The 18,824-nt window shown below is 26.3% G+C and overlaps 1 protein-coding gene across 1 annotated transcript in view; it reads left to right on the top strand.

Annotated features, from left to right (window-relative positions):
- LOC142322963 (uncharacterized) overlaps window positions 1-18,824 on the top strand; it is a 202,435-nt gene that overhangs the window by 133,180 nt on the left and 50,431 nt on the right. Inside the window, exons 5-6 of the mRNA XM_075362064.1 lie at window positions 4,181-4,380; window positions 7,198-7,426. Of these exons, the coding sequence (XP_075218179.1) occupies window positions 4,181-4,380; window positions 7,198-7,426 (429 nt within the window). The remainder of the gene's footprint in view (window positions 1-4,180; window positions 4,381-7,197; window positions 7,427-18,824) is intronic.

The raw sequence follows: 18,824 nt of genomic DNA, 5'->3' as shown, positions 1-18,824 counted from the left end.
CTAAGGAAACAATAATTTTGGATTTAAGATTGAGGTTTCTCACATGTTAGGACAAAAATACCAGAAGTATCAATAAGATTTTGTTAGATGTGTAAGTCTAACAAATAAAAAAATTTAAGAGCTGAGGCAAAATGGCAAACTATATATTCCCTTTTTCAACTGAAAATAGGAATAGAAGGCAGTTCCTCTAACCTGTACTGGATGATGTGTTTATCCAATAGGCACCTCAGTCACTACTTTGACTTTTTACAAGAAATAGAGTGCATGGACAGTTCTACAGGCATTCAGGATTGCTACCCCACTAAGCTCTAATAAAGAAACAGCTCCTCTCTTGAATAACAAATGGTGCTAGCCTGGTGTCACTGTTAAAACCAGGATAGAAAAATTTGTATAATTTCTTCTTCCTTCTCTCCTTAGGAAGGTATAAAGATCAGGAAAAGAAGAGAAGAGAAGAGGAATATTATTCAGTTCACAGAGAAAATGTCAGATGGGGTACTTCAGTCTTGTCTATAACTAAATAATTTCCCTTACAATTTATTGATTACATAATGTAACAGCCTAGAAAATCTCAGGCTGTAGCAGTTTATTAAATAAAAGGAAGTATCAGTTATCTATAATCAAATCAAAGTTTAAAGACCAATTTTATAGATTACTAAAGTTAAATACTGTTTGGTACAGTTTTTATTTGGCTTGGTAACTGCAATAAAAATGAAAAAAGAAAAAAAAATAGAATTTCCTGAGTTTATTTCATTAACAAGTTAACTGAGATAATCAAATTTCCATTGCAAAAAGTGAAGCAAAAGCCCCTTTCCGAAGAAAATAGGATGTTTCAGAACAAAGTTAACTACTTCATCAAAGTTAAACAAGTTCTGTTTGCTTTAAATAACGAAGGTGTTTATTACCTTTTTCTCTCTAATTTGTACTACATTTTTAAAAGATAATTCATTTTTTAGATTAATCATCAGCTACTTTTTTAAATATTACTGAATTTTAACACTCATGCGGGTACAGAATTAAAAAATGAAAGTTGATATAAGAAAAAAAAGGTAGATAACAAAATATCTTCTCTGTAAATACTCTGTGAATTCGTTAACTTGTAGTTGCTTTCAGATTTGTAAATATAAAATTTTTCTATTTCATTAATATTATTTTTTATTTTTAGAATTTTCCTCATTTATTCATAAGATGTACTTTTAACAATATGTATATAATTACCAACAAATTACTAAAATTTTTCTGCTGTTAGAAATATTTTAAATCAATGGTTCCCAACCTTTTTTAACCGATGATACACTTCACTGACACCCATGATATCATGACACACTTATTTACTTTTGATTAATAATCATGATAAAACAGGTAATAATAATAATATGTAGTATCTAATTCTAGGCATCAGATATCCAGTATAGATAGACTGATGTTAACACGCAAGTGAGTACATTCTTCTAAATACAAGCAGCATGTCAAGCGGTGTCTAAGAAAGACAACGATAAGTGCCTGGAGTACTGACCTATCTATACCAGAAGTCTGATTAAAAAGATATGTTTTTTTTTTAAATTCACCACTAAAATTAATGTGAAATCACAAAGTTAATATCCCACAGAGTGGAACACATTTCTATGGAAGTTGAAATTTATGTGTGTTCCACAGATTTTGTCAACAAGTGGCCTTATGATTGACAAGCCAACATGCAAATCCTCTTCAAGATGTACCAGTCTATTCCTCTGTTTAGATTTCACTATTTTCATTATAAAAAATGCTGATTCACTAAAGTATGATGTTGAAATGGCAGCAAAACTTTTACGATTCTCTTTGAGGTTGTGGAATAAATCCCACAATGTAACAACAATGAATACTCAGTTTATTACCAAGCGGAAAGAGTAAACTAAGCATTGCTGCTGGTGTCAACCATCGCTCAAAATTATTGTCAGGAAGAAAAATTAAATTCAGCATTATTGAGTGTATTTCTGGTACAGTCTGTCTCAAAATAAATTTTACTGTATTAAAGGTTTCATGGTAAATTAGTTGTAAAGTATGGCATAAAACTAAATTGCAATGCACTAAACAGAATGTTTAATAACATGTTGTGTTTTATTTTATATATATTACCATACATGTATGTGTACACATACAAACGTGCGCATGCACGATATATATATATATATATATTGTGCATATCGATATGCCAACATATATATATATTAATTTAGTAAAATAAATTCTTTTTAGTCCATATCTTCTCTGTACTAATTAATTTCAAAAGCATAAACAAAATTCAGCACAATCCACCAAAGTACAGAATCAATAAAAGCTCTTACCTTATCTTATTCATTTCCTTTTTTCTTTTTCTTTTCTGTATATCAAAAGCATTTTTGAGGAAAGTCCTCATCAGTTGATTAAAGTTAAAAATTAATTGCACATTAGTATAACACTAAACATTATATATATGACATAATATATACAATCAAATAATTAGTAAAAATCTTTAAAAACATTAAAATTTTTTGTAATTTTTTTTAAACATGTTTAAAAAAATTAATTAATTTAAACAAATTCTAATGTTTTTAAAGCTTTTAAGGGTTTTTAATTTTTTTATTAATTATTTGACTGCATATATTATGTCATATATGTAATAATGTTAATTTTTAGTGTTTTATTAATGTTTTAATGCATAATTAATTTTTAATTTTAGTCAACTGATGATAAGGAATTTCCTCGAAAGTCCTTTTGATATGTAAAAAACAAAAGAAAAAAGAAAATGAATAAGATAAGGTAAGAGCTGTTTTTATTCTGTACTTTGGTGGATTGTGCTGAATTTTGTTAATGCTTTTGGGATATATATATATCAGTTTATTTAAATTAATCTTTTTATAGTTCATAATTCCTCTGTACATTAAACTTTTACCATATATATATATATATATATATATATATACATATATACATGGTAAAAGTAAATATAGTAAATATGTAAAAGTATATGGTAAATGTAAATATATATATATATATATATATTTTGAAAAAATAAAATTTTTTCAGCCAATCCACAAAGTACAGAATTAAAGAAAATTTTTTCAATAAATTGTTTTATATAATGTTATTATATAACATACACATGTATTTATGTAATGTTTTATGTTAGTATGAAAGTACTGTTTTAACATTATATAAAACAACATATTTAAAGATATTTTAAATAAAATTTGGTAAATTTTTAATTTTAATTGTAATTTTTAGTAGATTTTTTTAAATTTAAAAAAGATTTTTGACTGAACAAATTTATGTTCTGTAAATGTTTAAAATTTCTTATATTTTACTCGATAACCAAAGTTATAAAAAGTAACTAATGTGTAAAGGTGATGATTAGTCGTTATATGTGTAAATGTAAATGAAGATAAATCAGAAAACATTACTGAGGATGGGCTTATGCGCTCTAATGTAAAATAAATAAAGTAAAAAAAAAAAAAAGATAAGAATGTTTCTTTAGTTCTGTACTTGGCGGATTGGCTGAAAAAAAAAATTTCAATATATATATATATATTTAGGTAAAAAAAAATATATATCAAAATATCACTCAAAAAGACAGAAATTATGTCCCAAAAATCAACACGATTAAAAGAAGTAAACGTAAATGGTAGTAAAATCAAATTGGTAACCCAATTTAAATACCTCAGCTAAATAATAACAAACAACGTAAACGAAAAGACCTCGATTCAAATAAGAAGAAACAAACTAGCTGAAGATCAAAAATTAATCTGGTACACTTACAATAAAAAAATAAATAAGACAAATGCAAATTTAATAAATAAGAAATAAATCAAAATAATAGTAAAATAAATAAAAAAATTAAAAAAAATTAAATGAATTAAAAATAAAATTAAACAAGAAAATCAAAAACAAAAACACTCGTTTCACAAGAAAAAACCCACAACATGAACATTTTCAACAGTAGAAAGGGCACACAGATTGAAATGTATGAAAAAGTACTGAGAGGACTGCAAGGCTAAAACAGTCCCATTGAAGAAACTTGGATAATGGACTGACTAAAGTGATCCTATACCATCATAAAACATAATAATATATATATATATATATATATATATATATATTTAAAATGTATTGTTAGATTATTATTTTCAGGTTAATTATTTTATTATTATTATTTTTTTTTAATTAGGTATCATACCATTTGGAAGAGGTGAAGAAGGTGGAATAATAAGTCTTGGCTTACCATGTACAAATGATAGACAGTGTAGAGCTGCAGATCCAGCATCAAGGTGTATTTCAGGTGTTTGTGACTGTGCGATCAAAGTTAATTCGACTAATGGAAATTCATGTAGTGCCCTGAACAGAGGTTGTCATCCTGGTACATTTCAGGTTAGTATTACTTTGAATATGCTTCTTCTCTGTACTTCATCTGTTCAACAAATTTGAATGATATAACTTAATTCATAAGAAAAAAACAACTTAAAATAAGTAAGATTACAAAAAAAATTATTTTTATTTAATATACTTGTTTTAGACCAATCCTTCAAAGTCCTATCTGTTACATCCATATAAGTTTTTTTTAAATCTTCTTAATAATTTTGCCAACAAATGATCTTTTGTCAAACAGTGTTAAACAGATTCTGTGTTAAACTTAATTCTGTAGTGAACAGCTTCTGGCTAAAGACCCAGTCAATAGTTGGTAATGTATGTTTGTAATGGGAAAAGAAACATATTTCTTTTCAATATTCTAGCAAGCAACAATATTTTAAATTTGTTAAAGTGTAGGATAATCAGCAGAAATACAAAATTAATAGACTATGTACATTATGGCCTTTAGCGACTTATAGAGTTGCTAGACTCTTAAGAAAGTGCACTCATTGCCTAAAAAATCTTGAAAGATTACTTTTGAGGAAAATTTATGGTTCCATCTACAACAGTGAAAAATGGAGAATTAAAATGACAAGATTTTTGGAGAAACATCTGATTTATAAAATTGCAAAGACGGTGATGGTCAGGATATGTAGAGAGGATGAGCCCCACTAAATTTCCAAGAATCATTTAGGAAGAGAAACTGCATCATCAGAAGAGAGTACAACTAATAATAGAAGGAGGGATGAATCACTTAATGATTTGAAAGTTATTAAGGTGCAAGGTTGGAAAGAGAAGAATGAGATTTTTTCTGAAAGAAAAAATCTCCTCTAAGAGGAACCAAGACAAACTGGGCTATAGCACCAAAAAGTAAAAAAAATTACTTTATAAATTCATGACACTTGTGACATTTTTACAATTTAGAATTTAAAGAAAAACCTCCCAAAATACATATGATAAAAAATACAGAATAATTCAATAAAATAGAAATTTCTTTCCTGGAGTTTATTGATTTGATGGGTTCATTGATTCGAGTATTATTAATTTATAAAATAGTTGGCTTCATAATGAAAGATAAAATTTAAACTGAAGAGAAACAATATTCCTGAATTCCTAGTGCCAACATGCAATTAAACTGGGTTATTAAGAAATATTTCAGACATTACTGACATAATTGTTGACCGAGGAAGGAGAATACAAGATGCACTGTTATTAGCTGCAGCAAATGTAGTTACACATGAGTAGGGATACAAGATTATAACCTGTACATTTCTTAGAATACATTCCTCTACTATACTTTGCTAAATTAATTTATTTTATTAATTACACATTGATTTGGCAAATAATCTAACAAATAACAATGTTTGTTATAGAACTATATTGTAAGATACTGAAGATAAAACACAGTAGCTTTTCCTGAAGATTTTGAAAAGCTTTACCTATCTTTTGTCACTAGATGAATTTATGATTTTTTTCTCATAAATATGAATGTGAAAATGTGGCTGTTAAAATATTTTAGATGTTTTGTTGCATTTAATTTTTCTTCATGGTACTTGACATCTGACATAGGTGTGTATAATAGACTAACACATGTGGAAATGGTGCACGTTTGTCCTGTACCAAGTGATAGATGTGTTATTGGTAAGTACATCAACCAGGATCAGTTTTTGAATATTTTTAAAGCGTGCTTACAGACAATTTTTGATCCAGCAAAAATAAACAATAGTACAAAAATGTATGTTGAATCTGCAACATACTAAGGAACTGTATAATGGTTCAAGAAAGATCTTTTGGAAATTTATTTTCATGTTTTTATCATTTGTATGAATCAATTATTCCAATGTGAAATTAAATTAATACTTTGCTTCTATTTCGGTAATTAAGAGTTTCTGATAGCACCATTTTTTTTCTTTTGACACAATTTTGCCATATTTTGCAATTTTTCACTCTTGTGAAGAAAATGCAGAATTTTATAAAGAGATCACATCCATGTATTTTTTTTTTCAGCGTAAAAATTGTCAAGAGGCCAAAAAACACCCAAAACTGAATTTAAAAAATTTTATAAAGTATATTTTCATAATTTTTTTTTTCTTGCGGCGATATAAATGTCTGACAATGACAATAGTGTGCAAATAATTTATTATTGTTACTATTATAATTGGTATAATAAAATTAATATTAGTTTGGAAAAAGTACCATTTTTATTGCTTTCAAAGTAATTGACCTGAAGCATTATTTGTGGCAACTCATAGTTCTGTTTTTTTAACATTGCAAAACTTTGTTCAAATTCCCTGTAGAAAAAAGTAGTTATTTAAATATGTTTTTTTTTAGAAGTTTTAAACCATATTCCCCTTAGTGCACAATAATTTTCCAATTAATTGATTGAAATTTGATAAACTGATCAGTATGTTTATGATTAAATTGATTATGTAAGGAACAATATGAAACAAAGTTTTTATTTACAAGAAGAGAAATGTAGAACTGCTAACAGCAGCTTTCACATTCTGAATTGCTATTAATTATGTAGCATAAAAGATATTATTTACATTTTTTACATCAAATTTATTGCCTTCAGTATTTTACTAGCGGGTATATTCATTTTGTTACTTCAAGCACTAATATCTTTAATTGTATGTTTCATCAACTTTAGTTTTTAAGATGAATTTTAAGAAAATGAAAATAAAAGCAGTCAAAGTACACAATGAATGAGAAGTGTACTGCAGTTATCTTGAAGTAGCAATATATTCTAATCTACTCATGGATATAATATACATATTATACAAATACAAATATAATAACATATTTTAACGATATCATATAATTTTTTAATTATTACAGTGCGCATCAACAGGGGCTTGTATATCATGGTACTTTGTTTGTGATGGACGCAGAGATTGTCCAGATGGTTCTGATGAAACATGCAAAGGAGGTTCATGTCCATTAACAGCATTCTCATGTCATTTATCAAAACCTACAGTGTGCGTATCTTCAGCAGCAAGATGTAATGGTATCAGAGATTGTCCGCATGGTGAGGATGAATCAGATTGTTTAGATTTGGAAAACAAAGGTAATTTATGAAATTTAATTTTTTATTCATCAAAACATATTTATTTAAAAATAAAAATTATAATTAAATTCCACCTATTTAATTTTTTACTAAAAATATACAAAAAGCCTTGATATCTTTTATTACTGTGTAAAGAATTAACCCAACAAATTTAATTTAATTTATTCGAGTTCAATCTAAAATCTTCACCATTTCCTTTCTTAACAGGGATATTTGGTGATTCTCTCTCTCTCTCTCTCTCTCTCTCTCTCTCTCTCTCTCTCTCTCTCTCTCTCTCTCTCTCTCTCTCTCTCTCTCTCTGTGTGTGTGTGTGTGTGTGCGCGCTTGTGTGTGTGTGTGTGATTTTTTAAACTGCGCCTCAGAAATGTTTTAACAAACAATTATGTGTAACAGATCATGTTATAAGTATTTTTTTTTTACTAAGGGGAAGAGAAGATATTAAAAAATTATTCAAAGGAAAGTAGGCTGAATGAAAATGTAACTAGGGCATATGTTTTTGCTTATTATCAACCTAATTTTTAAAAAAATATTACTATTTTATTAATGAGGTATTTTCAGCTGTAAAAATATAATTTGTACTTCCTTTAAATAGTTTTTTAATAACTATTTCAAAAATTTTAATTTTTTAATTTTTATTTGCTCAAATAGAGTAAAAACAATTTAAACTATTTAATACATAGTTTCTCATTTTTACTCCATCTTTAAAAAATTAATCTATTGCATTACACTAACTGTGGCAATACTTTAAAAGGATATAATAAACCTAATTATTCTATGGTGCAAGAGGAACTAGTCAGAGTTTGATAACACGCTCAACTACTCTGACTACAATAATGATGTTCAATGTACAAGCAAACCTTGCAGTGAACAGAAAGAAAATACTGCATAAAGGATGAGAATAACTTTAATTTTAATGCACTTGGTGCACTGATCTGTGACAGAATATTTTGTTGAGTGAAAAAAGAAATGGGATACCGCTTCACTCCTTATTTTCAGTAATAAGTCATGCAAAAGATACTTGTTATTCTTAGAAATTCTGTGACATTAGTTTGCATTTGTGTGAGGTTGCTACAGTTAAGTTATGATACTGAACTGTAAATTTTTTTTTCATAGGTGTACATAATTTTTTTTTAATGCCAGTTTAAATGAAAATAAATGAGAGAACAATTTTTTTAATCTTATTCTAAATTTTATTCAAGCACATTGTCAGTTTTTCTTTAATGAAATCATCTGCAGAGATGGCAATATGCTTGAAAGTTTTCTTTTTTTTTCATAATATATTATCTGTATTACATTAATGAATAGAGGGATTTACCAATAATTTTTACTATAGAAAACAGAACAAATATGTAAAATAAGAAAGTTTTGCAAAATATAATTATCCATTATTATAATATAACTATTGTTATTAATTCTGATTTAACTTCCAAAGAGTAGATATAGGTATGATAAATATGTAAACTAGATAAATAATCATTCTACACAAAGAAAACACCATGTTTTTGATAGAGTTGATGGTTGTATATTGCTAACCTACATGAATTATTATTCAAAAATTACATAACTACATTATTCAAAAATTACTTAACAAAGACATTTTCTTTTCTTACCCAAACTTAAACATCTTAGTCACCTTTTTCATCTATTCCCTTTCTTTAGGGTATAAAGTAGTAGTACAGTTGATAGGTGTACTACTAAGGTACTTGTGTATTTTTCAGGCAGAAAAAATCAAACTGTAATTTAGTATGATTTTTACTGGTATTTATTATGCTTATATTCTCATCTGAAGTAAATATTACCTCTTGAAATTCTTCCAAGTCAGAATGAGTTCTCAAGATACAAATATGGACTATCAGAACAATATTTGGCCCCCATAAGTATGAATCACACTGATATTTAGAAAATTAGAAGTTTTAACTTAATGTGTTTATATTTATGAAGGTGAAATCTTTGTTAAAAGAGTAGTAATTTATTCTTAAAAAGTAACAATATCTACTTCTAACAAACAAGACAACTGAACTATTTTGTGCGTAACTAAAACAATACTTTAGCTTACGAGAAGAGCCTTATTATGATTCAGTTGTTGCATTATAATAAATTACCAAACTACTTGAAAGATGTTATCACAAATTTATTTAAAATACAATTAAATGATTTATTTTTTTATGGAAACAATATTACTCTGTGAATCTTTAAAAATGCTAAAATTAATTTGTATATATACTAAATAAAACACGTGATAAAACACCTAATGCAGGAAATTAAAATAACTTAATTTCCTGCATCTTGTTCAACATGTACTCTACAAAAACAAGTGCTGAAATAATTTTAAGTGACACCTTCTGAATTGTGAATTATTTTATAGTTATTTTCTTGTATTTAATATATTCATGTATTTACTGTAATATTATTTCATGTATTCATATTCTTAGATTATTATTATTATTATTATCAACCTTAACCACGTGTATTTTTTATCTTATAATTAATTGTGCAATCTTTGATACTGCTCTTATCAAGATTTAACCATAGTTTCCCTTGATCCACTATGAAAATTCTGGGGCATGCAGGGTTGATTTATATAATGCATTATTATTGTTATTATATAGCAATCAGTGTAAAAGATTTGTTTATTTATTTATTTAGCACTTATAAGTCCCAGGAAGAGGATATTTTTTATGTAATAAAGATTGAAAAAAAAATTAAAAATGTAGTTAACAGCAATAAATTGTAGGTAAATAATTTTTACCAATGAAGACCTGAATATGTTAAAACAGTTTACATACTTTATATAATTGCAAGCTAACAAATATGACTTCAGTTCCAGTCGCATCATAAATTTTATGTTTTTAGTCAATTGTCTCAGTTTTTTTTTTTTTTTTTGATGACCCAAAAAAATGTATAAGATCTTAATATAATAATGATCATTAATATATTAATGATTTTAATGAATAATTAATTATAAATATTAATATAATATTTTAATATATTAAATTTCTGAAAATTAAAATTCAGTAAATTGATTTTTAATATCAAAATTAAAGATTATGAGAACAAGTGATCAGGGTCAGAATTAAAAATTAATTAGTCAAAAATGCCCTCAATTAGTGAAGCATATTTTAAAAATAAATAATTTTAACTTTTTATTTATTTAGTAACTTTAATAATGTTTATTTATTTTTCTATCCATGGTGATTATTTTTCTAGCCATTTTTCTATCCAAATTGATATAATACAGTACGTTGTGAGGAGAAAGTTATAAAAAATTTACCTGTATATGAGCCAGTTTTGACTCAAGTTAAGATTCTTCAGATACTGTCACTGGAAGTGCTAAGGAGTTTGTACATGATTTCATGTTGCAGATGCTTGTTCATATGCAGTTGATTTGAATGAACTGATTTGTGCAAGGCAAATCTAGTGATGGAGCAAAGTTCTTTTATGTGTCCTTTGTATTGTCATTAAAAGCTATATTTTTTTGTCCTGTCTATAATTTATGACAATCTGAACAATCAAATCTGTACATCCCAGATAAATCAAATTTTTGGGTTGTTTGAATAAGTTTTGTATGATAATGTGTATTTCATTGTAGCAATGAAGCCTGGTTTTTTTTAACTTGTAGGGAATTTTTTTCAGCCAGTTGTTAATATAAAAGAGCTAAATAAACATTTAACTCTTTGTATAGACATGAAGCTATTTTTTTTTTTTTTAAGTAAAAAGATGATGGCTCAGGCATAGGTAAAGTTTTTATTATTTTTTACCTTAAAAATAAAATACTTAATTGATTTATAAAAACTTTCCAATTGATAAATAAATATTTTACTCATTTCAGAACATAACTAAGAGATAGTTATAGTTAGATATAGTTATAGATTGTCAAGAAAATCAGGTAAACAATGTCTCTGGAATTTATCTAGGAATTTATCGAGGAAAACTATTGGCAAACCTTGATCACGAATCATGATGCTAAAAAGAAAGAGATTGTATAAATAGTTAATAAAGTATACCAACAAACAAAAAGATTGAAGCAAGTTAGAAACATTTAAATTTATTGAATTTTAACTGCGTACTTAGATTACAACTGAATACAACTGATTACAACTTAGATTACAACTGAAAAAAATAGTGAAGGACCAGTATCATACAAGACGTCCAGGGTAGTTCATTAAATATGCACAATTATTATTACTAAAGAATTTGTTACATGTAAATATTTAAGCCTAAGAAAAAAAGAAAAGCTAGAAGCATTTGAAATATGAGTATGGAGGAGATTATAAAAGATTAAATGGATAGGCAAAATCAAAGATGAAAAAGTAATGAGAATAGAAGTTTAATCAGAACAAGATAAAAGGAAGAGGAGTGATTGAAACAATACCAGAAGGGATCAGTAGAATTCCCCCCAAAAAAAAAATTATAGAGCATACAAGAAAGTGGGATCGTAAAGGTTAAGTTCAGAATGTAAGTGATTGAAAACAGACATGTTGCAAGGGACCAGCCTAAAACCAGTTGTATCATCATTTATTTTTTTACTGCTTGAGATTAACTAAATTATGTTATATATTACAAAAATTAAAGGGTTCTTAATCCATTGCTTACCCTCAGCTATTTTTCAATAATTTACATTCATAACAAAAAATGTATTTTAATTTTTTAGTAGTTTTTTCCTTACATTTATTTATGTTTTTCATAAAATCAGTCGATAGACTCTTTTCTTGTGATGTAACTAGTATTTTTGATTAAAAAAAATTAAAAATTCAACTAATACAAACAAATTGCCCAAATACTATAAAATAAAACTAAATAAATGAAATAAAATAAAATTATGATAAATAAAACTATGGCTCATAGAAAATTTAAATATATAAAGTAACAGAACATTTTTTAAATATTATTCAACATTTGTATGTCAGCATCAGTTCAAAGATAAATTGGTATGTCTATGACCAGATGAAACATAAAATTTGAAATAAAAAAATAATATAAAATTAAAATTACACCAATATCTTAAAATAAATTAAAATTTACATTCAGTTTTGTGCTAAACTGTTACTATTAAAAAACGTACATTCCACATCCTCAGTTATCTATTTTATGTAATCCAACATTTTGTCTGTTTTACAACTCCTACTCTTTACACATGCTGTATTAACCAAGATAATTAAACATGCATGTCTTAGTACATACGGAGTGCCTCAGGGAAGTGTTCTAAGTCTCTTGCTTTTCTTATTGTTTAAGTGCTGCCCAAAAATGTTGGGCCATTCATTGTAATTTTCTTTGCAGATGACACAACTGTGTATATACACAGTATATACCTGAAGATAGCTATTTAAAAGGAATTGAAAATTCTAATATAGCAATTCAACAGTTATTCACTGGATGGATTGTAACCATCTAACTTTAAATTTGAACATAAAACCTTTGTATTGTGCTTCTCAGGTAAATGTAATATTGCTAATTGAATGGATGGAATTCCCATTAATGATAACTAGTATTCTTGTTGCCCATAAAGCAACATTTTTGGGTTTTTTATTAGGTGATAAATTCTTTGGGATGATCAAATTGATTTTGTTTGCAACAAAATCAAATGATACTGTTTTGATTTGAAGCTTCTTCATAAAACAATAAACTTGTCATCATTATTAAATAGTTATTTTGCTTACATATATGTCCATCTAAACAATATATCATCTCTCAGGGCTCCCTCAAAAAGTCAGAATGAGATTTTACGGTACAAAAATGAACTGTCAGATTATTGTTTGCCATCCAAAAGTATGAATCAAATAAATAAAAAAATTAGAAAACTAAAAATGCAAACTTATACATTTGTAAGCCATTACTCACCATTTATAATGCATTTTGCTAAAAAGAATAGTCACTTATTCTTAAAAAAACAACTATATCCACCCGTACCAAATCACACAACTGTTTTCATATAAATAATAAAAAATTGTAGTTTACAAGAAAGGGCCTCATTATGTTTCTGTTGCCATTATTAATAAATTACCAAACCATTTAAAACATCTTCTAACCAATTTATTTATAATACAATTAAAAGATTTTCTTTTACAGAAACAACATTCCTTTGCCAATGAATTTCTAAATAATAATAATTTTTTTTTCTAAAGCCTGATTTTTCTGCATCTCATTTATCATATACATGATATATATGATTATCATATATATGAACGGCCTGAGTCTGTACCAGACTGCACCTTATTTATATGTCATACATATCAACCTCATCTCATTGGCCTTGGGGGATTGCTTATTGTTCATTAATTGAATAGATTGCACATTAAGAAAATAAATAAAATATTTCAATAATTAATATGGACTTTAATCACCTCTATTTCTTATCTTATAATTTATGTTTTTATATTTATAACTTATCTTTCTATATACAAATAATTAGAAGTGATTTATATAACGTATCATTATTTACCGATCAGTATTAGATTTATTTATGGTTCACCAACTTTGTTTTCTTTAAAACATTCTGTCATAAATTTCTTTCTTTTTCAATCTGTCTTGAGATTTCTTTATTTCATATTCTACTGACCTACATAATTTTCAACCCTTATTTTACTTTCTGTTTTCCCTATTATTCATGTTCCACTATCATAAAACGCTACAATAAATAATTTTTTTTAGAATTTCATTCCAATTTTTACTTGTACATTTGATACTCATAGACTGAAAGGTCCAGTTCTTGTGCCAATTTGCTTTTAAATCCATACCTTCCTCATCCATTCTTTGTAATTATATTACCTAGGTAAAAATATTCTAGAAGTTTTGGTATATTATGTTCTTCTATCTTAATATTTTTTCTCATTATCTTCCTTCTTGTTGCATTTTGTTATTTTGTTCTAGTCTCAGTTATTTTGAACCAATTTTTTTTTTTGCAATAAATCCACACAATTTAATACGTTTTTTAAACTTATTTTTCGTTTCTGTCAAATAAACAATGTTGTAAGTAAATTTTAACATCTTTATGCTTTCTCCCGGTAAATAGTTAAACGACCCAATTTTTTTCTTATAATTCCTTTGTTTTTTATATTTATTAAAGTTACAAAGCAATGGGCATACTATATCCTTCGTTTCATTCCTTTCTTAACCAGAATATAACTTCATCTTTTATCTATGTTGTATTCCTTTAACAGCCTATTAATAAATAAATTTTTAACTTTATTTCAGTATGATTTTTTTTTTTTATAAATTAACTAATATTCAATTATTAAACATTTCTAATTAAGTATGATTTTTATTCAGAATTTAATTATAAAATTAATTTAAATGTATTTAAATTTTCACAAAATCTTTTAGGTTTATTTATACACTTATTAACAATATATGTGATCAATTTTTTATTTCCTATCTTATTTTTTAAAATAACTAAATAAACCTTGATAATTGAATCTGAAACTGACATTCATACATGCACAGTGGGCTGAAAGACAATTTCCCATGCATGTGAATTTTAATTCTGTAACAGGCCATAATTGGATAACTTTGGCTTTGCAGTTAGAAGTAATCATCTGATATAATTATTATTCAGCTAATTTTTGTATCTGCATTGAGAATGAATAGTGGTGATAAAGAATATAAATCAAGAACATGTTTTTTTTTTCAACATCAGAGGATAAAAAAAGGATACTATTGCCCATGAAGAATTGTATGAAAGATTTCTCCACTTCTAAGACATTACCATATGTGTATGATGAACATAAAATTTGAAAATACTAGAGATGATAAAGAGGTTCCATGATTGGGTAGGTCTAAAACTAGTTGCACTTTAAAAAATAGACAACTTTTTCCAGAGACATTAGTAAAGACTCCTGATATGTCAATCAGAAAGGATTCTGTCAGGCTGGAAATATCCAAAATGGGTTTCTTAACATTTCACAAAAAGGTGAAGTTTAAGGATTAGGCCAACATTTACTTCATGCACTTTATAAAGATGATCTTGACAGACGAGTGGAATTTTATGAGGAATTTATTATTTTTATGAAGCAAATCCTTATTTTCCTAGTGAGTATTTCAGCCTGATAAAGCCAAAAAAGCTGGCTTCAAATTGGATAGCCTACTAAACTGTTGTAAATGTGTTCACTGGTCTGATGAAAAACCTCATAATTATGGAGATGGAAGTTAAGGTATCTGGAGTGGTTAGATGTGGAATCACAAAAAAAGTAAATATGGAACCTGATTTCTCTGATGGAAATGTAACTGGCAATTCATGTCTTGAAGTGTTAGGAGATGTTATTATTCCTTAGCTATTAAAAAAACTTATTTAAAACCCTGTGTTTGAAATCAATTATCCCTGTTTGTATATATATTGGGATCACCTCTTTGCTATACTCTTGAGTTAGAGACGACCTTTATCAAACTTTTCCTAATGATTAGGACCTTGAGTATTAATAGAATGGCCACCATTTTCATGTGATTCAACACTTTGCAATCTCTCATTAAGTCATCAATAGTGTGATATTTTCTTCAAATTAAAATTATTTGAGCTGTTTCAAGCAGTCAAATGAAAGCTCAGTTGATTTTATAAATCAGTATAAAACTTTATCAGAAGAAATGTGTAATTTAGTGATAAAATGATTAACATGTATTTTTGGGCAGAAAAATTATGTTTTAAACACTTCCTCTATGTGTGTTAAATATGTAATAAAAAAAACTTTGTTTGTTTCTCTTCTGTTATTAACAATTTTATAAATGGGGAATCTAATTTTTAGCCCGTCAGATAGATTTGATAATACAGTCTGCTTTTTAAAATATATAATCTTCATATTTTTTTCATTATAACTTGAAAGTTACCATTATAGTAATATTACTGCAACATAAATATTTATATTTTGCTTCAGGTAATGCAACATGTTTTATTATTATAATTTTTTTATTTATACTTGACCTGTTTGTCTTTCTTATGACTATAAAATATGTAAAAAAAACCTGATATACAGGAAATAGCAGTTAAAGATCTTTTTCTGAAAATAATGTTGTTCACAGGTGAACAGAGTAAAAGTATCACATGTAGAACTGAATGCCATATTTTGATATGTTTGGCATGCTGATAAAGAATAATATATTACAGTTCATAAAGAAAACAACAGGAAACAATTTATTTTTCTGTTTTTTTAATATGACAGGCTCGAGATATTTGTTATTCTTGAGAATGATTATACCATTTTCAGGATTGAATCATGTTTCATGTCCATTCAATTATAACTGTTGTGGTTATAGCATCAGACTTACTTATTATTATAAATTGCTTATAAAGAATTAAAAATTGAAAATATTATAGACCTTCAGAAATATAATTATGATTATTTAACAACAATCTATTGAATTAAGTATAGTTTAGAATTCTGATACGATGTTCCCACAGTAAAGAAAAATTATATCTGATAATGATAATTATTATCATATTATGTATCATATTTAAAACTGTAATCAGACTTCTATTCATTAACGTATTTAAAATCAAAATAGTTATATAAAATATTTGTAATTTGTAGAAATTATTATAAAATGTAACATTTAAAAAAAATTGTTTAATTTTTACTCCTATCATTTGTGTAATACTAGGTAGTCTAAGAATTCAAATATTAATTTGTCTTTATTAACTCACTATTTATTAAAAACAGTACTATTAGCAGACTGTTTTGGGCATTTAATATCTGCCATGTAGTATAGAAGGTTAGACATAGAATTATATAATCTTTATTTATATAGTTCAACATAATTAAAGAAAGCGATCTCCATGACAAGGTGGTAGCATCTTGCTCTTTGATCCAGAGGTCCCAGGTTTGAATCCTGTTCAGGCATGACATTTTTCATACACTACAAAATTCTATTTTCATATTCCACATACTAGCCTCTGTATAATTTCATCAACCAAAAAATAAATAAAATAAAAATTAAGGAAGTTTAATTAAATAAACATATTTAAAGAAATCCTATTTAGATTTTTTAATGTATCATAGGATATGATTTAAATAATTTATGTTGATAGCATATAAATATTTTATCTTTTTCGTTCATGGAAAACTTTTTGTTAGCATACTAAGATTACTTTCATCTATTGTAGATTAAATGTTTAACTTATGGCTATACAACTACAGTAACTGCATAAGATTTTTATCTTCAAAGCAATCTGTAATTCACTTATATAGTATATAATCCAAATTTCTGTATACAAATTACAAGAGAATAGAAGTACAAGAGAATCAATAAGACTCAATCCTTTGATAAATATCGATTCTATGAAATAGAAATACTTTATTACAATAGTTATGCTACATGCTTTATTGTAATATTTAACTTTTCAAAATAATCAATATTTAAAAAATTGCGAATTAAATTTTTATTGAATTAAAACAAGAGCTACATGTAAATCCATCATTTTTAGTAGCATGAATTCGTACTTTATTAAAATTCTTAAAAATTTTATCGTAAAACGTACTGTTTCTAGCCTTTAATATCTACATTAATACGGTACAGTACTTCATTGATAGATAGCTGCGATGCACAGTATGCTTACAGAACGCACTGTAGATTATCGTCTGTATACACTTAGTCCGCTATTACTCAATTGTTATATTATAATATAACAATATTATAATATAATATTATAGACCTGCAGAAATATAATTATGATTATTTAACAACAATCTATTGAATTAAGTATAGTTTAGAATTCTGATATGATGTTCCCACAGTAAAGAAAAATTATATCTGATAATGATAATTATTATCATATTATGTATCATATTTAAAACTGTAATCAGACTTCTATTCATTAACTTATTTAAAATCAAAATAGTTTGATTTTACTGCTGCTTACTGTTATATTATAATTTAAAAATTTGATTGATTTTATCTTTATTAATTTTTTAAATTACCAATTAATGAAACAAACAATTAAAAAAATTTCAAGAACATTTTTTAATCGATTAAATACAAATTATTATTTTTTTTTTTTGTAGTGACTCAGAAAAAATGTATAAATCGATAAAAGTTGTTTTATAAAAGGTGATCGCGTAACTGTGTAGGAGCCGTGAAACATTACTGAACGAGTAAAATAACTCTACAACTTACCGGTGTTTTGTTAAGAAGACAAAAACACACTAAATTTCTTATGTCGTGTTATAAATTTGTTTCATTTAATTTTTAACAGAATGAAACTCGAGGTAATTTCAACATTTTTGGAAAGAAACCTAAATACCATGGAAGTTCCAGTTTTTAATTTAATTTTCTTTTATTTGAATATGTTTTGAGGTTTGAAAATATCTTCGGCGTCATTTTTTATTAGCGAGTGATCGGTCAATCAAGAGTAAAAATAACATTTTTGCATGTTTTTACCACTTATGAAACCAATATGTCTCAAACTTTTTAACAA

Source organism: Lycorma delicatula, chromosome 4 (assembly GCF_047948215.1).
Source record: "Lycorma delicatula isolate Av1 chromosome 4, ASM4794821v1, whole genome shotgun sequence".
NCBI classification, from domain to species: Eukaryota; Metazoa; Arthropoda; class Insecta; order Hemiptera; family Fulgoridae; genus Lycorma; species Lycorma delicatula.
Note: the sequence above shows the minus strand (reverse complement) of the source record. Positions and strands in the feature narration are given on the sequence as shown.